This window comes from Mobula birostris, chromosome 7 (assembly GCF_030028105.1).
Source record: "Mobula birostris isolate sMobBir1 chromosome 7, sMobBir1.hap1, whole genome shotgun sequence".
Classification (NCBI taxonomy): domain Eukaryota; kingdom Metazoa; phylum Chordata; class Chondrichthyes; order Myliobatiformes; family Myliobatidae; genus Mobula; species Mobula birostris.
In genome coordinates this window covers 135,519,440-135,542,681 of record NC_092376.1, presented here as the reverse complement: position 1 = coordinate 135,542,681, position 23,242 = coordinate 135,519,440, and the positions used below count along the sequence as shown (strand labels likewise).

At 39.3% G+C, this 23,242-nt stretch overlaps 1 protein-coding gene across 1 annotated transcript in view; it reads right to left on the bottom strand.

The window, feature by feature from the left end:
• unc5a (unc-5 netrin receptor A) overlaps positions 1-2,031 on the bottom strand; it is a 337,030-nt gene extending 334,999 nt beyond the window's left edge. The window contains exons 1-3 of the mRNA XM_072264606.1: positions 1,942-2,031; positions 1,149-1,248; positions 337-808 (exon numbers count right to left, since the gene is read on the bottom strand). Coding sequence (XP_072120707.1) covers positions 337-808; positions 1,149-1,248; positions 1,942-2,031 — 662 coding nt within the window. The remainder of the gene's footprint in view (positions 1-336; positions 809-1,148; positions 1,249-1,941) is intronic.
• Positions 2,032-23,242: the final 21,211 nt, after the last annotated feature.

Below are 23,242 nucleotides of genomic sequence, written 5' to 3'. Positions count from 1 at the left end.
TCAATTTTAACTTCATAGGGTAAATTTTTCTCTTTATTTGAGAATCTTGTAATCAATCACAGACAACAGATTCACTCGGGCTCCTGTGTTAAGTATGAATGGAATTACTGCAGAGAATCTACAAAATCTTCCTCCACTTCCTCAGCAACTGTGTACACCTTTCTCTTGGTAGCCTTACAGCACTTTGCACGATGATTCCTCTTCCCACAATTATTGCAGGACTTTCCATAAGCAGGACACATCTTTGGGAAGTGCCTACCTCCACATTTGCTGTATTTACTGTTTGATTCCACCTCTTTGCTATGCTGTTGCTTTGAGAAACACCCTGTGCTCTACCCCTCTGTTTTCACAGCATGCACTATTGTTTCTTCCCTGTGTAGCTCTTTAGCTTGTGCTTGTGTGGTCTCCACTGCCCTACACATATTCACAGGCTTTTCTAGTGTTAAGTCTTTTTCTTGGAGCAATCTTTCTTTGAGGACATTATCTGGGATTCCACAAACTATATTTTCTCTGACTAGTGAGTCTCTAAAGTCTCCAAATTCTAAGGACTTGCTCAGTGTGTGAAGCTCAGTTAAGTATTGGTCAAAGCAAACACCTTGTTTCTTTTCACAGGAGAACTTGTATCGCTCAAACTTGATATTTTTACTTGGGACAAAATACTCCTCAAATTTTGCCATCAGAGTCTCCAATTTCAAGTCTGTCTCATCAATTTGAAAGTTGTTGTAGATGTCCAAAGCATCTTCGCCAATTATGTGTAGAAAGATAGACGCTTTCAATTTTTCCTCTGCACCTCCAGCTCTACTCGCTGCTAAGTATATATTAAATTACTGAAGCATTTCCAGTTATCAGTTAGGTTGGCAGTAAACTGCATAGGGCTTAGGATATCCATGAGAGAATTTTCAGCATCTCTCACCTGATATTCTCTTGTTGAATCCAGTGAACTTGGCAGCTCAAGACACAATGTGCTCTCTATCAAAAGCAGCATCTTTTTCTTTGTTGCTTGTGATATTCATTTATGCTTCATATTTATACCTTATGCTGACTTCTGACACCACGTTATGTTTGTTCTTTAACAAAGGCAAACTTGAGTGGGTAAAATGCTTGAACCAAATTATTTACATTGTGGCTTCAGCTTGATCATATTTTACTTGGGACCTTCAGCCCGCCAAAGTGTGAGCGTGCCCCGTTCACCAACACCATTTCTGGTTCCAGGTGAACTGCCTGCATTGCACACTGGGAAATGAAGTTCTGTATTATGCACACACATAATAACATGGTTCTGACAGCTCTGTACTCATTTCTTTTCCTTTTCTCTCTCTGGATTTATTTCAATCCCTCTCTTTTTCTTGCTCATGTTCATTCTCTCTTTCACATCTTTCTCTTTCTCCTCCTTTCTCTCCATCTCTTCCCTCCTCTTACTTCTAGCTTGTGCATTTTGATCTTGGGAAGGCCCATGTAGTTCACTGGAGTATTCTCTTATTAATCCTTCTGTTGCTCCCTTTATGATCTGATCTCTCCTCTTGGCTTCCTCATTCACAGCATCATCTGACAAATTCTCTTTTTCTACCTCCATTGACTACTTTTTTTTTGGCCTTCCATTTAATTAGCTGGGCTTTGGTCTTTGCATTTACTTTTATAAGCACCTTTTTGTTTCCCACTTGAAGTCTGCGCAATAACCTTAATGCACACAGAGTGTATGCTGGTTCTTTATACTCACAAAAGCCAAATTCTTGCAACTTTTCTGAAGCTCCTTGAACTCCCTTCCAGCTTAAAACAAAGCTGCATTTAGCAGTTAACTGTCTGATTAACATATCAGAATCCTACAAAAACTGTTGTATCAGACCACTGCTTTCATCACTTCTATGCTTGCTCTGGGCAACTATGGTTCTTCCTTGGCTCAATATGCTTTCCAACCAGAGGCACAGAGGTTGGCAGTAATACCTGCTTGTCCTTTATTGGACAACGGGTCATGGCATTCACCATAGAGACAGTTGTGTCATCATCCAATCCATTACTTTCAGTTGGCTTCATTGCAGGGGATGTGGCATGCAAATGAGTGATTTGTCTCACCCAATCATACCCACCACAATGCCAGTCCTTCTACTTTTACCTCATACAAACTCAATGTGGTTTGTCGGTTGTTGTATTTCACAGTTACAGATGTCATTCCCACAGGAGTTACCTTTTCTCCAGTATAAGCTCTTATTTGGATATCTGCAAGCTTCAGTTTAGTATCTTTGAAATGCCATGAAAACTCATTTTGTGGAATAACTGAAACAGCTAAACAAGTCTCTAGTTCTATTTTAATTAATTTGCAATTCACTTTTGCATAAGCCGCATCTCTTGTCTCCCACTGGTTTTCACATTGTAAATCTCAAGGGTACCCAGTCTTGTGTCGCTCTCATCATTATCAGAATTTTCCTCAACAGTGTGCAGATTAATGCTCTTTTGGAAACTGCAACTGAATTTTTTAGCCTTTTCTCTTCCCTGTGCTGACCATTTATTGTTGTCTACCTGACATACTCTTTGTATGTGTCCTATTGTTGCATTTTCTACAGGTTTTGTCTTCAAATCTACATTTGATTGGTGTATGTGAGCACTTGCCACAACAGTAACACAATTTTATTGGCCAGGCTGGTTTCTGTTTGGATGCTGCAATTTTATTCACACGCACTTTCATTCCTGACTGCAACTCAATTGCTTCTCTGACTGCTGTTCCCATCGATAGAGTGATTTCAACTGCTCTTTCCAATTAGGAGCCATTTTTGAATGCCTTCTTTCAAGATTCCACAAACTAAACGATCTCTCAGTTCATCATTAAGCCTATCACTGAATTGACAATCTCTTCCTAAAATGTTCTGCAATCAACAATGACTTCGGTTCTAAGTGATCCTGCATTACTTATACAATAGCAGCAAAGCTCATTTCTGATGATTTGATTGCAACAGTCAAACTTCGAAGCAAACTGTATGCCTTTAAACCCAATGCATTTAGCAAAATTGATACTCACTTTACATTGGCATTTCATTTGCTTCAAAATACTGCTCAATTAGCTCAGTATATAAAATCCAGTTATTTGGAGTGTAAATCAGCATGCCTCTCTTTTCTATGTAGCCAACCATTTCTGCATTCTTAATGATTATTATCACTCTTTATGAACCCTGAGTTCTTCTGCTCATAGCCTTTTTCAAAAAAATCAATCACGTCTTCCTTTCTGAAGACCAACTCTGCATGTGCTGGGCTGCTTTTATTTTCACTTGCTACATTTTATTTTTAGTTCAAATGACTTGCTGCACCTTAACATGTCGGCTGTCGCGCCAGGTTCATTTTAAAGATCCTTGTTGGCAATGTTATGTTGTGAACTTCAAAAAATTAAACTAATTCAAAGGAAGACACAGGAGTCCGAAATACAGGTGTGTATTTTTGTACCACCATCTTATCAGTGTCAACTTGTAAATCTTGTACATCTGATTTTTAAAGGTAACTTATATTTTTATTCTTTCTTAATTCTTTTCTAATATTTGTATATCTGTGTACTTACAATGCTATTCCGACACTGTAATTTCCTTTGGGATCAATGAAGTATCTATCTATATAATTTTTTCTCACCCCTTATGGGTGGTGTGTATGTGCAATTTTCCCTCAATCTCTGTTCCTCTACAAGAGGCCAGGAGCATGAGCATTTGGTGCAGTATCCTTGCTGTTCCGAGTAGTGTGCTCTTTTGGACCAGTTCCCAGGATTTGTTGAAGCCACTCTCACAGTCTAGGTGTCATAGCTCCAAGTGCTCCTATCACCACCAGGATTACTCTGACTTTAAACTTTGACATCTTTTCTATCTGCTCTTCCAAGAACTAGTATTCCTCCAGCTTCTCATATTCTTTCTTCCTTTGTTACTGTCATTTGCGATTGCCATATCTATTACTATTGTTTTTCCTGTTCCTCATCCAGTATTACGATATTTGGTTGCTTGTGTATTTGGAAGTGCCACAGGATCTTAGCTCTGGCATTCTCCACTACATTCTCGGATGTTTCCTCTTTGGACTAGGGAGTGTCCAATCCACACTCAGTGCAGATGTTCCTGTAACAATTCCTGCAACTTGGTTGTGCTGGTTAGTGTATGCTGTCCCTGCCTGCACCTTGCACCCTCTGCTATGTGCTGGATGGTTTCAGCAGATTCCTTCCACAGTCTGCATCTTGGGTCTTGTCTGGTCCAACAAATCCCTGCTTCTAATGCTCTTGTGCAGCCATGAGTAGCGCCTCTCTGCTGTCCCTCAGCCCTGCTAATTCCAGTCATTGGTAGGACTTCCTTATGTCAGCCTCCTCTCATAGCTGGTGATGGTTCATCTCGTGCATTGGCTTGTCCTGCCGTGGCCTTAGGTCCTCTGGGTCTGCTCCACCCACTTCCATTTCTGGATTATCTATGTCTCTATTCTTGAGCACTTGCACATTAGCTAGTCCCCAGTCCTCTTTGCATTTTCTAGAATATATCATGCATATTCTCAAAATTTTCCGAAAGATATGAGGCCAATTGGCCCATCAAGTCCATTGTGGCTCTCACAGCAATAACATAAATCTCATTACTTATTTACCCGCAACCTATTCTCACTCATATGCACATTGACTCGATTGAAGACAAAACCTTTAGCAAAGGATTCCTCAAAGGTTAACCTGCAAGTTGAGTAGCTAGTAAGGAAAGCAAATGCAATGTCAGCATTCATTTCGAGAGGACGAGAAAGTAATAGCAGTGATCTGATCCTGAGGCTTAGTAAGGCATTGGTTAGACTGCACAGAGTATTGGGAGTAGATTTGGGCCTCTTATCTAAAAGATGTGCTGGCAATGGAGAGGAAGGAGGTTCATGAGCATTACACCAGGAATGAAAGGGTTAACATATGAGAAGCATTTGAAGGCTCGGGGCCTTTTCTTAACACCATAAGACCAAAAGATACAGGAGCAGAATTAGGCCATTTGGCCTATTGCATCTACTCTGCCATTTCATCATGGGTGATCCAATTTTCCTCTCAATCCTAAACTCCTGCCTTCTCCCTGTATCCCATCTTATCCTGACCAATCAAGAGTCTATCAACTGTTGCCTTAAATACACATAAAGACTTAGCCTCCACAGATGCCTGTGGCAAAGAATTCCACAGATTCCACATTCTCCAGCTAAAGAAATTCCTCCTCATCTCTGTTCTAAAAGGACACTCCTCTCTTCTGAGGCTGTGTCCTCTGGTCTTAGACTCTACCATAGGAAACATCTTCTCCACATCCAGTCTATCAAGACTTTTCACCATTTGACAGACTTCAATGAGGTCACACCTCAGTCTTCTTAACTCTAGCGAACACAAGCCCAGAGTCATCAAACACTCTTCATATGACAAGTTATTCAATCCTGGAGTCATTTCTGTGAGTCTCATTTGAAACACCTCCAGTTTCAGCACATCCTTTCTAAGATAATGGTCCCAAACTTGCTCACAATGTTTCAAGTGAGACTTCACCAGTGCTTTATAGTTTCAACATTACTTCCTTTCTTTTATATTATACTGCTCTTGAAGTCAAAGCTAACATTGCATTTGCCTTCCTCACCACAGACTCGACCTGCAGAATAATCTTTAGAGAATCCTGCACAAGGACTCCTTGTCCCTTTGCAACTCCGTTTTTTGTATTTTCTCACCATTTAGAAAATATCCAACACTTTCATTTCTTCTTCCAAAGTGTATGACCATACACTTTATGGAGTTTAGAAGAATGGGGGGGGGGGTGGTGGAAACTCATTTAAACATTTTGAATTTTGAAAGGCCTAGGTAGAGTGAATGTGGAGAGGATGTTTTCTATAGTGGGGCAGTCTAAGGTCTAAGATGAGAGGGCACAGGCTCAGAATAGAGGGATGTCCATTTTGAACAGTGATGAGGAAACATTTCTTCAGCCATATGGTGGTGAATCTGTGGAATTCATTGCCAGAGAGGGCTGTGCAGGCCAAGTCATTTGGTATATTTAAGGTGAAGCTTGAAAGATTCTTGATTAATCCAGAGGTCAGAGGTTATATCAAAAGGATAGGCAGGAAGGCAGAGGGTGTGGCATTGTTCTGCTGGTAAAAAATAAAATTAAATCATTAGAAAGAAGTTACACAGGGTTGGAAGGTGTTGAATCATTGTGGATAGAGCTAAGGAACTGCAAGGGTAAAGACACTCTGATGGAAGTTGTATACAGACCCCAAAACAGTAGTAAGGATGTTGCCTATAAATTACAACAGGAGATAGCAAATGCATGCCAAAATGATGAATGTTATGATGAGGTTGTATAAGGCATTGGTGAGGCCGAATCTGGAGTATTGTGTTCGGTTTTGGTCACCAAATTACAGGAAGGATACAAATAAGGTTGAAAGAGTGCAGAGAAGGTTTACAAGGATGTTGCTGGGACTTGAGAAACTCAGTTACAGAGAAAGGTTGAATGGGTTAGGACTTTATTCCCTGGAGCGTAAAAGAATGAGGGGAGATTTGATAGAGGTATATAAAATTATGATGGGTATAGATAGAGTGAATGCAAGCAGGCTTTTTCCACTGAGGCAAGGGGAGAAAAAAACCCAGAGGATATGGGTTAAGGGTAAGGGGGGAAAAGTTTAAAGGGAACATTAGGGGGGCTTCTTCACACAGAGAGTGGTGGGAGTATGGAATGAGCTGCCAGACGAGGTGGTAAATGCGGGGTTTTTTTAACATTTAAGAATAAATTGGACAGATGGGAGGTGTATGGAGGGATATGGTCCGTGTGCAGGTCAGTGGGACTAGGCAGAAAATGGTTCGGCACAGCCAAGAAGGGCCAAAAGGCCTGTCTCTGTGCTGTAGTTTCTATGGTTCTATGGTTTCTATGACAAAGTTACAATAGTCATAGGGAACTTTAATATTATGCAGCTAGATTGGGAAAATTAGGTTGGTGCTGGATTACAGGAAGGAGGATTTCTAGAGTGCTTACAAGATGTGTTTTTAGAGCAGCTCATAGTTAAGCACAAAAGAAGATCAGCAATTCTGGATTGGGTGCTGTGCAATGAACCAGAATTGATTAGAGAGCTCAAGATAAAAGAACCCTTAGGGGAAAGTGATCATAATATGTTCAAATTCACCCTGAAATTTGAGAAAGAGAAGCTAAAATTAGAGGTATCAGTGTTACACTGGAGTAAAGGGAATTAGAGGCATGGGGGAGGAGTTGGCCAGAATTGAATGGAAAAACTCTGGGAGGGATAATGACAGAGCAGCAATGGCTGGATATTCTGGAAGCAATTTGAAAAGTACAGGGTATATATATCCCAAAGAGGAAGAAGTATTCTAAATACCGTGGCTAAAAAGAGCCAACATAAAAGTCAAAGAGAGTGCATATAATAGAACAAACATTCATGAGGAGTTAGAGGATTGGGAAGCTTTTAAAACCAGCAGAAGGCAACTAAAAATGTCATTAAGAAAGTAAAGGGAATACAAAATTAAGCTAGCCAACAATATTAAAATATTGAACCACTGGAAAACAATGCTGGAGAGGTATTAACGGGGGACAAAGAAATGACAGACAAATTGAATAAATATTTTGCATCAGTCTTCACTGTGGAAGACAGTAACAGCATGGTGGAAGTTCCAGGTGTCAGAGGGCATGAAGTGTGTGAAGTGACCATAACTAGAGCAATGGTTCTTAGGAAACTGAAAGGTCTGAAGGCAGGTAAGTCACCTGGACCAGATGGTGTACACCCCAGAATCTGAAAGAGATGGCTGAAGAGATTGTGGAGGAATATTCAATGATCTTTCAAGAATGACGAGATTCTGGAATGGTTCTAGAAAATTGGAAAATTGCAAATGCCACTCTACTCTTCAAGAAGGGAGAGAGGCAGAAGAAAGGAAACTATAGGCCAGTTAATCTGACCTTAGTGATTGAGAAGGTGTTGCAGTCAATTATTAAGGATGATGTCTCAGGGTACAAGGAGGCATATAATATAATAGGCCAAGTCAGCACGGTTTCCTCAAGCGAAAATCTTGCCTGACAAATCTGTTGGAATTCTTTGAAGAAGTAACAAGCAGGATAGACAACTGAGAATTGGTTGATGTTGTGTACCTGGATTTTCAGAAGGCCTTTAACAAGGTGCCACACATGATGCTGCTTTACAAGCTACTAGCCCATTAAAAATTCCAGCATGGATAAAGCAGTGGCTGATTGGCTGGAGGCAAATATTGGGAAGAAAGGGAGCCTTTTCTGATCGGCTGCTGGTGGCTGTGTTGGAATCGATTCTTTTTACGTTATATGTTAATGATTTGGATGATGGAATTGATGGCTTTTTTTGAAAAGTTTGCAGATGATATGAAGGTAGCTAGAGAGGCAGGTAGTTTTGACGAAGTAGAGGGAGTTAGATAGATGAGGAGAATAGGCAAAGAAATGGCAGATGGAATACAGTATCGGGAAGTGCATGGTCATGCCGTTTGATAGAAGAAATGAAATGGTTGACTATTTTCTAAATGGAGAGAATATACAAAAAACGGAGACACAAAGGGACTTGGAAGTCCTCGTGCAGGATTCCCTAAAGGTTAATTTGCAGATTGCGGGTGGTGAGGAAGGCAAATGCAATGTTAGCATTCATTTCAAGAAGGCTAGAATATAAAAGCAAAGATGTAATGTTGAAACTTTATAAAGCACTGGTGAGGCCTCACTTGGAGTTTTATGAGCAGGTTTGGGCTCCTTATCTTTGAAAGGATATGCTGAAACTGGATAGGTTTCAAAGATTCACAAAAATGATTCCAGGACTGAATGGTTTGTCATATGAAGAACATTTGATGGCTCTGGACCTGTATTCACTAGAATTCAGAAGAATTAGGAGTGACCTCATCGAAGTCTATCGAAATGTGAAAGTTCTTGATACAGTGGATGTCGAGAAGATGAGTCGAAGAAAACAGCCTTGGAATAGAGGAGTGTCCTTTTAGAATGGAGATGAGGAGGAATTTCTTTAGCACAAGGGAGGTGAATCTGTGGAATTCTTTGCCACAGGCAGTTGTGGAGGCCAAGTCTTTCTATGCAGGGGTTGATAGATTCTTGATTGTTCAGGGCATGAAGGGGTATGGGGTGAAGGCAGGAGACTGGGACTGAGAGCACATTGGATCAGCCACGATGATGAAATGGTGGAGCAGATTCGATGAGCCGAATAATTTAATTCTGCTGTTATGTCTTATGATCTTATGGTTATGGGGAGAAGGCAAGAAAATGGGGATGAGGGGCATAATAAATCTGCCATGATGGAATGGCAGAGTGGACTCCATGGGCAGAATAATCTAATTCTGCTGTTATATGTCTTATGGACTCCCCACCCACTAACAGCAATGATAATCCACATCAGTTAAATTAACATATGAACCAAGTCGTAGAAGGCAAAAGGAAAGCATACATACTTCTAAACTCGCTTTCTTGGAGGTAGAGACTAAATTCCAGAGCTGTGGTAACAGCACTGTCTGTGGCATGTGCTGCTGGGGTACTACAGGAACAGGTCATTCAGCAGAGCTAGAAAAGTTGTTCTTTATACTTGACGTCCTATTCTTTCGGCTTCTCAGCACATGCTCTCATTTTGTTACAGTACTTCAAGAAAATTTACTAGATACCCCTCTCAACCACTACAGTAAGTGAAAGTCACAATTTCTAACCTGTCTGAGAATATTTTTCTTCAGCCCCCCCATCCCCATACACATACACATACACACACACAGAATTTCATGCTCACAGTCCTGTAATTATGACTAATGGATTTGCATTCACATAACTGCGAATTTTCATTCACAAATGCACTGTCCATTTCTTTCATCATTTAAAATCTTCAAGTCAGGTTTTGCTTCCGTCTTCAGTTTTGAAAAAAACACAACTAGTTCATTCTTATTTCATAGTTCAATTTCCCTGACCTGCTGCTATCTTGGTAAGCATTGCTGCATTTCCTACAATGCTTGGAACTTTATTTTTGTGGAGATAAAGCCAGAGGTATGTTTTATGAGATATAGTTTAGCATCATGTTTTTTTAATTTGAAATCAAGACTCAGGGTTTGTTAGCATTTTAACTACTTCGGTAAACTAAAATGTTACTTTTAATTGTTTACCTGCCAGTATCATTCGATCCATTTGCTCTTCTATCTCTGTCAGTGTATTATTTTGTAAAAAGTAGGCAAGGTTTCCATTTTTTTCTATCAATGTACATTACCTCACATTCATTTCTGTTAAAGCCATTTGTCTGCCCTGTCAATAAAATTCCTAATTCATTCTTATATGATGATACATTCTTCTTCATTGTTCTATACAAAGTTGGAATCAGCTGCGTAATTTACTTGAGGTACTTATTCTGAAATCTAAATCATTAAACCTATAAAATTGTAACTATAGGCCAGATAACTGTGAAAATGAGTAAGCGTTGGTCATTATAAAGTTGGATAAAATGGATGCTCACTTTGAAAGACAAAGAAGTATTAATTAAATCTCATAAAAGGCTGGATGGGTCAATTTTAAATCGACCATTTTGAAGAAACTGAATTTGTAGTTGAAGAAAAGCATTGGATGCTGTACATGTGAATTTTCATGACTTTGTACAACTTGAATAAATGATTTTTTGACAGACTCACTGGCACAGTATAAAAGGAGAATGTTAGTGTGGATAAGCAGTTGAGGAATGCATGTTTGTCTGAACCGGAGGAACACAAGAAGTGGTGCCCCAAGGACAAGCTTTACGAGTGGCGTCCATAAAATAGTAAATTATAGAAATTTTGAAAATAAAATAGGGACATTTGAACAGAATTAATTGTGATTTCAGGAAGAAAAAGTCATTTATTGAATTGAACTGTTGAAAGAATATTGATATTCCATTATGTATCAGGGCTTAAATACTAATGTGCAGGAGAGTTAATTCTGCCCGACAAACTTCCACCATGGCGGGGTTGAGAATCAAATGAGGAGGTGATTATGTAAACAACTAAAGCCTGGCAGCTGACTGAGGGGGAGAACAGATGATTTGTGTGGAGTCTGAGGACATTAGTATGAGGAGGGAGTTCTAGCAATTAGCAAGAACAGAAAAGATAAAGAAGCCATTGATATGGGAAGGATGTAACAATATTTGAGAAAGAGAGATAGAAAGAGAAGAAAGAGATAGAAAGATATATATATATATATATATATATATATATAGGGAGGGGGGAGAGAGGGGGAGAGAGGGGGAGAGAGGGGGAGGGGAGGGAGGGGAGGGAGGAGAGGGAGGGGGTGAGGAGGGGGAGAGGAGGGGAGGGGGAGAGGGAGGGGGAGGGGGAGGGGGAGAGGGAGGGGGAGGGGGGGGGGAGGAGGAGAGGAATAAATATACCTGGTCTGTGTATCCCAAAACAAAGGAATTTGAGGGATGACCTGACAGAAGTATATAATGAGAGGCATAAATAGAATCGGTGGTCAGAACCTTTTTCTCACAATATCAAAAAGAGGAGGCATAGATTTAAGGTGAGATGAAATAGCTTAAGGGTGAAGTATCCACAATGTGCTGTAAGAGGAGGTGTCAACTCAGATACAATTACTAGGCTTAAAAGGCATTTAGACCGGGTAACTGGTTAAGGCATAGAAGGATATGCTTGTAATGCAGGCAAATAGGATTAGTGTGGGTGGGCAGGTGGAGTGGCATGGACCAAGTGGCCTGTTTCTGTGCTTTATGATTCTACAATGATCTATCTTGGACTCTTCAGCAATAACCCTGGCAAGGTGGAAATCTTTAATAAATGCAAGTCTCAGCCCTCCAGTTAGGCATTGTAGGGCTCTTGTAGCTTTGCATCCATGGTGGATTTTGTGGAGCTGATATCAAATATATTTGTATTCCTTCTGATGTCATTGCGCCTATATACAAGAACAGTGGAAATAAATTTGTTCTGCATTCTGTAGCTTGACTTGGAAAAGGTCCTTCGAGCCCTTAGGTTTGGACTCCCTGGACAAGAGAAATACCATCAAATATAAGATGTGGCTACAATAGGTCCCTACTCTGCAATAAGCGGGCTGAGGTGGGAAGCAGCAATCCAGCTCAAACACCTCACAAACCAGCAGACATTGCAGGGATGAAGAGAACACACCCATAAAGTGAAAAAGACAGTGCAATTATAGCGAATACAAGACATCACCATGGTAACTCTTGGACTTCAGAGGATTGAGGTCATGCCTACAACCAGTCCTGCTTTTCACTCTCTTACAAAGCCCAAAGAACTGTGAAGGAGAACTCTGTTCCAGCCTCACTCAGCTGAAGTTTCTCCATAGGACATCAAAAGACTCATTTGTACCTCGAAGAAGTTAACTGCTGATAGTTCACTACATTAAGTTTCAGACTATGAAACATGATACATATTTTGAAATAAATGAGACAATATGCAGAAGCTATTAAAAGAGTACAAAAAAGAAACACTGTAAAAATTGCAACATTTAAATAATGCATATTGATACATGAATGGAGGCACAAAAGTAATGTTAATCCCAAACAATTCAATAGGTATTGAAGATAAGTTAAAACATTGAAATAATTTCTGCTTTTTGTATCAAGGTAATGGAGATAAAAGGAAAAACAGCATTAATTGTTATGTTTTTAAACTGCAAAATATAAAATAATTGAAAGAAAACATGGGAGCCAACAATAGATCATGTACTTTTAGTTTTACTTTAGGGAAACGCACACTTATGATTTGTGGCATTGTGATGTATGCCATTCATGTACTTTAACATATAACCCATGATGAATTATGTAAACAAAGAATGCTTAATGAAAATATATTCATAATATTATAGAAATATTAAACACACACACTCTTCCCTGCTTAGCTATAAACACCAAGTCAATAAAGGATGCACCTCAACTTATACTTCAGTCCGTAAGATTTTATCACTGTGGAGGATTTCTTACTCCTGTGCAATAACATCTTTCCTGATAAGAGGGGTCACTATGCTTGGCAGGAGACAGTTGCGACTGTGGAATAATCTTAGGTTCTGGGACCTCCTCTGTGGTGGTTGTAGGCGTTGACTCTGGGACTGCAGAAATGGTTCTGATAGCTCTTGAGTTTGATTGAATTGACTTTATTTCTTACATTCTTCACATACATGAGGAGTAAAAATCTTTAGGTTATATCTCTGTCGAAATATGTAATGTGCAGTCATAGTAATTTATAATAAATACGACAGAATACACTCAGATCAGCGTGAGTTAGTCCGTCTGATGGCCTAGTGGAAGAAGCTGTCCCAGAGCCTGTTGGTCCTGGCTTTTATGCTGCAGTACCGCTTCCCAGATGTTAGCAGCTGGAACAGTTTGTGGTTGTGGTGACTTGGGTCCCCAATGATCCTATGGGCCCTTTTTACACACTTGTCATTGTAAGTGTCCTGAATTATGGGAAGTTCACAACTACATTTGTGCTGGTTTGTCCGCACCACTCTCTGCAGTGTCCTGTGATTAAGGGAGGTATAGTTCTCATACCAGGCAGTGATGCAGCCAGTCAGGATGCTCTCAATTGTGCTCCTGTAGAAAGTTTTTAGGATTTGGGGGCCCATACCAAACTTCCTCAACCGTCTGAGGTGAAAGAGGCACTGTTATGCCTTTTTCACCACACAGCTAGTATGTACAGACCATGTGATGTGGATGCCAAGGAACGTAAAGCTGTTTACCCTCTCAACCCCAGATCCATAGATGTCAATAGGGGTTAGCCCATCTCCATTCCTCCTGTAATCCATAACCAGCTCCTTTGTTTTTGTGACGTTGAGGGAGAGGTTGTTTTCTTGACACCACTGTCTCAGAGAGATGACTTCTTCCCTGTAGGCCTGCTCGTTATTGTTTGAGATAAGGCTAATCAATGTAGGATTGTTGGCAAATTTAATTAACAGATTAGAACTGTGGGTAGCGACACAGTCATGGGTATACAGAGAGTAGAGGAGGGGACTTAGTACACAGCCCTGAGGGGTCCTGTATTGAAAGTCAGATGGATGGAGGTGAGAGAGCGCACTTTTATCACCTGCCGGCAATCTGACAGGATGTCTAGAATCCAGCTGCACAAGGCAGGGTCAAGGGCAAGGTCACTTTTCTTCTCTAACAATCATCTCTGCTCTTCTTAACTAACTGATAGGTCATCTCCAGATGATATCAGATACAATCTCTGCTGTGCAGGAGAGGGGTCTTGCTCTGTCCATAATCCTTCCAAGTGCCAAATTTTGATCACCTCTGTAGTCCTTTGCCAGGACTGCTTGTCCAGGAGTGAAACATCAAAACGCTTTGTTTGAGGAAGCGTCACTCTGTCTCAGATATTTATCTGCATATTCCTTCTGTGACTGGGATTGAGGGGATCCATGTGTGAGCACAAGGGACAGCCAAGGGACAGTACAACTAGTGAGTTGTTGGCTGTGGAGTGTGCTGCATTGCATTAGGCAAGGAGGAAATTGCCGGGCTTCTGATTCAGTGTAAGTGAAGTGTGTTCTGCTGGCATTGCTTGCAGTGTTTTCTTTAGACTTCGAACAAACCTTTCGGCCAAGCCATTTGTAGCTGGGTGCTACAGTTCAGATGTAATATATCTCATTCCATTCATTTTCAAGAACAACTGAAACCATTCCACAACAAACTGTTGTTACCAACCAAGGGTTCTGGAACATCAATCCTTGAGAAGAGGCTTCTCAACAAATCAGTGAGCGAGGCTGTAGTGGAGACTATTGGAAACACTTCCGGCCACTTCCAACAGCTGATCCAAGAACTGCTATTTCCTACGTTGTCCCTGTTTCTTCCCATTATCCACCATATAGATTTCTGCCATTAGCTCTTAAACGACAAAGCCTTTCTGCACATTCAAAAGTCCACAATTCCTCATGCCTTATTACTGATTGAATATTGTTGCAGAGACCTGGGCATAAAAGTGGCCTTTGAGTTACTCAGCTATTGTTATGTTACTGATTCCCATCACAGTACTGTACAGAGAATGCAGACTGTGAAGTAGCAGTGGCAATATTTGTGATTTACCAGGTTCATGCTTAAATAGCTGTAACTGATATTAAAAGCTCAGTTTTAGCTTGCTGCATATTGTGACTGATGAACAATTTTATGAAGACTGGCTTTATACATCACCACATTTATTGAAGATTAATTTAAGTCTCTCATGAGCAAATCTCTTCAACTCAATACCAGTAAAGCTGATAGTTTCTAGGAAAAAAAATCTTTTGCCTTTAACTCTCTAACTTACTGTTTACCACCTTATATTTAATGCTTAATCCCAAGATCACAATATTTTCCATTGCTGATTATTTATTATTATAGTTTTCCTTCTTTACGAGGTTGCTTATCTCTGGTCCCTTATCCCCAAGCAATATTGAAACCTTAATCCATATTTTCATCATCCAAATATCTCCAGTACCATCCTTATAATTCTCCTCACTTATTTTATTCATAACTGGCATCAGCCAACAATGTCCCACTCCATCCTTACTAATTCTGCCCTGGCAAATTATATTGCCTTGCTGTGTTTCAGAGGATGAACTAAGTTGTTTATCTGCACTTAACTGCATCCCTGGCATCAATACTCCGCATTGGATCTCATTCCCAGTGTCCTTTAAAACCAGTGGCTTTTAAGTAACATTTCCGAATGTTTCTGGAACATCCTTTGCACCACAGACTTCTCATTCTTCAAGTACTTTCTTGCAATCCTCTTGCTCCTCAATGCTTTCTTGAATCATCAAACCTCAATCCAATTCATTGTGTGGGTATTTTCTACAGACCTTTGATCTATTCATCTATGTGAGAATAAATATCAGAACAAAACTAACAGCTGCCTTACTTAAAGAAAAATACAGACCGTTATACCAAAAGTCAGGTTGATTTATTTACAGAGAACACTACCATGTATTTGTCAACAGTTTCTACTAGAATGAACTTACATTCTGCAACAATTTTACATTTATGCATAGCACTTGGAAATCCAAGTCAAGGACATTTTCAGACTACTTTTTTTGGGAGACTGCTTCACTGAGCACCACCGAAAAAAGCAGGATCTCTCAGTAGCCACCCATTTTAATTTCACTTCCCATTCCCATTCCAACATGTCCATGCATGGCCTGCACTGCTTTCGTGATGAGGGTACATTCAGGTTGGATGACCAACACCTTATATTCCATCTGGGTAGCCTCCAACCTGGTGGCATAAACATCAATTTCTCGAACTTCTGATAATAACCCTGCTTCACTATTCCCTATTCTCTTTTCACTCTCTCATCTCCTTGCCTGCCCATCACTTCCCTCTGGAGCTCCTCCCCCTTTCTCTTTCATTCATGGCCGCTGTCATCTCCTGTTAGATTCCCCTTTCTCCAGCCCTGTATCTCTTTCACCAATCAACTTCCGAGCTCTTTACTTCACCCCTCCCCACCCCCAGTTTCACCTATCACCTTGTGCTTCTTCCTCCTCTCCCTTTTAACTTGGTCTCCTCATTTTTTTTTAGCCCTTCTGAAGGGTCTTGGCTTGAAATGTAAACTGTAGTCTTCTCCATAGATGCTGCCAGGCAATCTGAGGTCCTCCCGCATTTTGTGTGTGTTGCCTGGATTTTCAGCATCCGCAGCTTTTCTCTTGTTTGTGTTCAAACTACCGATACCTAAATTCAAATGCATTGAATTGAACTGAATACATTTGTGTGCTGTTGATAAATGTATACATGCAAAATTGTTATGGCAATTTTACTTAAAGACATGGAACAACTAATAAGTTTCAAATTACTTTTTAACTTAATATTAGATATTTTATTTTCTGCTTGAAGTTTATGATGATAATTCACTTCTGATGTAATTACTGTGAAAATATTCAAAAACACGTTTAATTTATAGTGTGAAAATGATGAAATGGTGAATGCAAAATACTGATGAAACTCTATTGATTATTTAACATTTTCTGAATCATTCAGATGAGTCTGCAGCACTGAACCTTTTAATGAGTTCATAAAAAAGCATTAAGCACAGTTGTGATTGGTTAACAGGTAATTGTAAAATCATGCTTTAAATGCATTTATTGGACTAGATTACACTGATATGGAACAGACCACATTGTTGTTTTATCAGGGCCACACAACTCCCAGTACTCTTGTGGGTTTGCCTCTGTGAGCCTGCCTGAAGGTTCAGTGAGCCACAAGCAAAAATCAAGACTTCCCCAATGATTTTGAAACTAGAATTACTTAGAAAAAATATTAAAAATTGAGATGAAAAACAGGTTTGAACATGCAAAATCATTATTAAATAAAATTGTACAATGAAGACTAGCATTTTAATTGGTAGCCACATTCAAATGAATGAGGCCTTACAAGATGCGCTAATGATGAATAACAGATACCAGGTGTATTCAACCCCTCAGGTCAAAAATTTACTGCATGCTCCCAGAATCCTTGACAAGTCAAGATCTAAAATAGATGGTCAGATGCAAAACTTTTTGATTGTCAGTGTTCAGGGACGGAAGACTGGAACACGCTGCCACATACACAGCTGCGAGCCGACTACTCTCCATCAATCTACTGGCTCGCTGCCAGTGCAGCCCAACCCAACCAGCCCAATGTGCCAACTCAGACATCTTTCATAATATGCGATAGCAATCAAAACATTTTCCTTAATTAGAGTGATTAAGAGAATCAGAATTCTCCGGACACCACAGGCCCATGCTTACATTTGTGAATTATACCACATGTATTACAAGGAGTTATCCAGAGGTACAGTACAATAAAAACTAAGTATTAAAAATTCCTGCTCAGTGCCAAACATATGACCTCTCTGTGAAAATGCTTATACATATAACAATTAGAAGCTTCACATTGCATGTATGCAGAGATTCACCATTAATAAGGTACTCCATTGTGGGAGGGAATTAACACATCTTTTTAAAAAATTCCCACTCCATAGCAAAAGTGAATTGATGGCCTGAGAAATGACAGCCTTGAAGGCTTTGCTCAGCTCTGGGTCACACACCCTGTCTTCCACAGTTTTCATTCTCTTTCATAAATCTCAAATTCATCACATCCAGTACTTTACAATGCAGGATTTGTTAATGGTCTGTCTGAGAACTAGTATTGTGATAGATGGTCCTCTTACTATATCTCTGAAACCACAATATTTTAAAATGAGCCAACACCTTCAAAGATTCACTTCAATGCCATCATGAAAAAGTTTTTTTTAAGTCATGATCCATCGGTGAAGGGAGGAGGTTTAGGTCCAAGGTATGACAGAGAACTCCCAGCTTAGTGTCCAGAAGGATAAAATAATTTAGAAAGTTACAGAATTTAGAAACTCTAGAGAAATTGGTAATGCATAAGGGTATTCAGTTGCTATTTGATAGAGGGGGAGTTTGACAACATATTAAACAGAATTAGTAAATTTCTCGCATGTACAACAAGCATCTCCTGCCTATTAGTCTTGTGAACTTAGAAGAACTGAACATAAAAGTTGAGATTCTTTAACAGAGTGGCAGGAAACATGGCATGCACCTACAATTAATGGCATAATGTCACATGACAGCTAATAATCTTAATATGTTTCAGCTTGGAATATTATAGCTGGGACACAGACAAGCATCACTGAACAGTGTAGGTTTTTGTTAGGTTTCCACATATTCTCTGAACTGCAGTGAACATTTACAGTATATATTTTCATAGATTATTTCATTAAGGCTTTTTGCTGTTCTAAGTTACTTGATGTTTTAAGAATTTGTGAATATTTTCATATTTAGTGTGGCTGTTTTTGTACCAAAATAAACTTTCACCTCATGTTATAGTTTAAAAGGCACAAGAAAAAAATAAATCTCTCACGGCATCTGAAAGATAGCAAGATGAAAGAAATTGCAAGGTGAAAGATGCTGAAAATACTCAGCAAGTTAGGTTTGAACAATGGGGGAAAGAAAACAGATTTAATGCTTTGGGTGGAAGATCCTTCATCAGATCATCTTCAACCTGAAACGATAATTCTATTTCCTTTCCCATAGATACAGCCTGACTGCTGAGTACTTCTAGCACGTTCAGTGTTATTTTAAATTTCCAACATCTGCAGAATATTTTGATTTTCAAAAGTGTGAAACAAATAGAACCATGCTCCCTTTGTAGCGTATTTTTGACTGTTAATTTTAAAAGGGCAGAAATTATATTATTCAGGACATTCAACTTTTGACCTTGAAATCTTGAGAATTGGTAGGGTCACCCATGCTGAACAAGTCAAAGGGTTGAGGCCAGACTAACAGTGGTCCACCGGTCCTTCAGGTTTGGAAGTTCAGCGCGAGCCTACCAACCCTTACTGGTAAAACAAAATTGTTACGGAAACAGCAATGAAGAATCGTTCTAAATCTGAGTACGATGTTATTCCTGAGTCACCACCCAGGACTTGCCTGACTGACCACAGTGAAAACCGAGAGGAAGCTACTGACATGATGAAGGAGGCTCTGAATCTCACCAGAGAAGGAGGACCTTCATTGCTGCCCTAAACACCAGCGGCGTAGTGGGCAGTAACATAACCTTGCTGTAATCATTCAACATTGCTGACCAAATCTTTCATTCCCATTTCTGAACACAAAGCCATGTTTTCATATTTGGTCTTCAGCTGTGAGGATTAGATTAGAATGAAGTCTGTAATGTTTCCCAGGTGCAAAAGTAAAATGTATCATATTTATCCCAACTCCTCTTGAAAAGAAGAACAGTTGACAGTAATGTCAAATTAAATTAGTTAGTTGCATTTTGGGATTAAATCATCTTGCAAACTGAACAAAATGATTTTTTTCTAGAACACAATGTGGTTGGATAACATTCCTTCACAGATTAAAATCACTGGTGTAAACTGTGCAATTCCTTCTTTGCAAAGCAGACATGTTTCAGGCCATCAATTTAGTTCAAGAAATAGCCTGAAGGATCTACCAAAATATTTTAAAATACAAATGTGTAATCTAGCAGTGAACAAGGATTAAAATAGGAATAACTCTCTAACACATTTTAATTTATTTTTTTTCTGTGGTATATAGATTATAGCACCATACCATTGTCCATTAATTCAATGATACAGTTCTGCTCGAGTGATTAGTAATATGCACTGCTGAAGAAACCCCATGGAACGGTACATAAAATGATCAACCAATATAATAAACAGTGTAGTAATGAAATTGATCACTCTAATCCATTTCTGTTGTACTGGCGCGTTTAAATATAGCCTCAGGCACACATGGTCAATCATCTTAATTGCTCAGATGGTGAGCTTTCAGCCGTTGTCAATTTATAAAAGATATTTTGTACAACAGGTTTTTAATAAAAGCATTAATAAAGTATTTACAGCAGCTTACTTAAAAAACTAAATAAAATGCTACATTGTAAGTTAAATATAGTTAAGCCATTCTTACACCTCTGTGACAGAAGTTAGATGAGAACCTGACACAAAAATGCCAATTTTGTCAGGCAGGTTACACTAAAGTCAACAGCAAGAGAAAAAGGAAAATGCTGGAGACAGCCAGCAGGTCAGACTGCATTTACAGAAGGACAGACAGTTAAAATGAATTAACATTCATGGAAATGAAATGTCAACCCTGCTTCTCTCCACACTGATACTGCCTGTTCTATTGAGTATTACCAGCAATTGAACTGTTTTGCTTTTCAATCAATGACAATGGAGTTTTACCAAACTAACCCACTGATCTGTGAATTTTATAAATTCCATAGCTTTTGTTTGTCCTTAATATTAAGGTATTCAAAATTTATTAATTTATGTTTCTAGTGGGGTGCCTGCAAGATTTCAATCTGTGCCACAATCATAGTTGGACAATTGTCTTTAATTTTTTGGAGAACGAAATGAACATGCAACTCGGCTTCACTCAAGAGTAGATTGGAAATGGGTTCGGGTGAGTGGATGGTGGAAGATAAAGATTTGGGTTGAGCTTGCATATTTACGGGAATCTTTTGGATTAACTGGCCATTTTCTTAGTTTGAGTATATTAGATTTAGAATTTTGATTCTTACATCCATCTCACAACATGAGGGAGCAAAAATCTTTATGTTGTATCTCTGTCACTAAGTACAAACAATAAGGAAGGGAAGTGTGAGAAGATATTGCCCAAACACTAAGATTGTATACATAATTGTTTTGTATACATGTATGTACACTCAGATACACAATTGGATCAGTGTGTATTGATAAATCTGATGGGCTGGTGAAAGCAGCTGTCCCGTAGCCTGTTGGTGCTGGCCTTAATGCTGCGGTGCCATTTGTTAAACGGAAGCAGCTGATACAGTTTGTGGTTGGGGTGACCAGAGCCCCTTATGATCCTCCGGGCTCTTTTTACATACCTGCTGCTGTAAATGTCCTGAGTAGAGGAAAGTACAGATCCATAGATGTGCTAGGCTGTCCGCATCACTCTCTGCAGTGCCCTGTGATTGAGAGTCATACAGCTTCTGTACCAAGCTCTGGCACAGCCAGTCAGGATGTTCTCAATGGTGCTCCTCTAGAAAGACCTTAGGATTTGGGGACTCATGCCAAACTTGTTCAGCCGTCTAAGGTGGAAGACGCACTATTGTACTTCATTCACCACACAGCTGGCAAGTACAGTCCAGTTGAGATCCTTGGTGATGTGTACACCAAAAAACTTGAAACCACTCACTCTCTCAACTACAGTCCTATTGATGTCAGTAGGGGCTAGCCAGTGTCTGTTCTTCCTGTAATCCACAACCAACTCCTTTGTTTTTTGACATTGAGGGAGAGGTTGTTTTCATGGCACCACTGTGTCAGGGTGTTGACTTCTCTTCCATAAGCTGTCTAATCAGTGTTGGAAATAAAGCCTATCAATGTTATGTTATCTGTATATTTAATCAGCAGATTTGAGCTTTGCATAGCAACACATTCACAGTTTGATAGCACCAAAAATTAAAGACAACTTCGAAGCTTTACAATTCTCAGTTTTCTGGGGCATCAACTCACAATATACAGCTTAATTAAAGAACATGGTAAAAATTCTACTGAATGTAATACTGACCAACAGATTGAATGATAGAAACTGGACAAGTAACTGTGCTAGACTTCTGACAAGGATATTTAATGCATAATTAATGAACTAAAGAAAAAATATTAAAATCTGCTGTAAAACGCGAGAAAACTGGATCTTTTCCAATGTAAAATTAATGAACATTTACAACATTCTCTAACCCTTTTTTTTAAATTTTCACTATTACCAGGAAGCGCCATGGGATTTTAATTGTGCTGTTAACAAAGTTTCTTGTGATTGAATAAGTTGTAACAGAATTAGAGGTCAAGCAGTAAATCTGTCTTACCCAACAAGATGAACACTCTAACATATAACATACTACCTGATTCATAGCCAGGTTTTCAAGTAAAGTTCCTTAATATGCATAAGCCGCCCATCTTGTCAAAAATAAGTAACTAAAGCTATTCATGGCGATGAAATAGTGCCTTGAGACCCATCAAGAATTAGATTTGAATACTGAACACATTATAAGGAATGGGTGTTACCTGCTCTAGTCATTGAAAGATTTTTGTCTCATTGTAGATAAAGTATTGCAGGAGAATGTCATAATTCACACCTGCTCTCTATTCCAGGTGGGATTTATTAACAATGTAAAATGATCATGAATCTGGGGAAAGGGGAAAAAAATGCTGCTTCAGGTTATAATTGAGTGCTCTGGGATTTTGCTTCATGAACTGATTACAGCCAGTGACTAATGCTTTCTTTTAAAAGAGCATCTCATGAAAATATCAAGTCCTCAAAAACTGATGCATGTACTCGCTTTATACTGAAAATATTTCCTTTTGCTCTATGGACAAATTACAGAAAGTAACTGTTTTGTACATTTAAGTTTTATTTTTTTCAGAGGAAATGGCTATAAATATCATTGCCTTCTGTGATCAATCCAAATATGATGCTGTTTTTGTGCTGAGCTGCTCTCGCTGCCTGAAAAATATGCTTGGCCAGCTGTACCTTACTAATGGCAGTCCCATGGCTCTGGCAGTGCATTATATATTGTGCTTGATATAGTATTCGATCATCCACATCCAAACCTATCCATGTAACCTTAAACCAACCTTTTCAACTGCACTCTCCTTCAACTCGTTAAATGCATTAATGAATGCAGCATCACCTGATTTTAAAAGCCTGTCTCATGCATACAGAACAGCAAGTTGAAAAAAGTCCATTCTCAAAGAATGTTAATTATTTTTTCTAACTTTGTCAGCAAAGATTATGTTGTATAACATGTCATG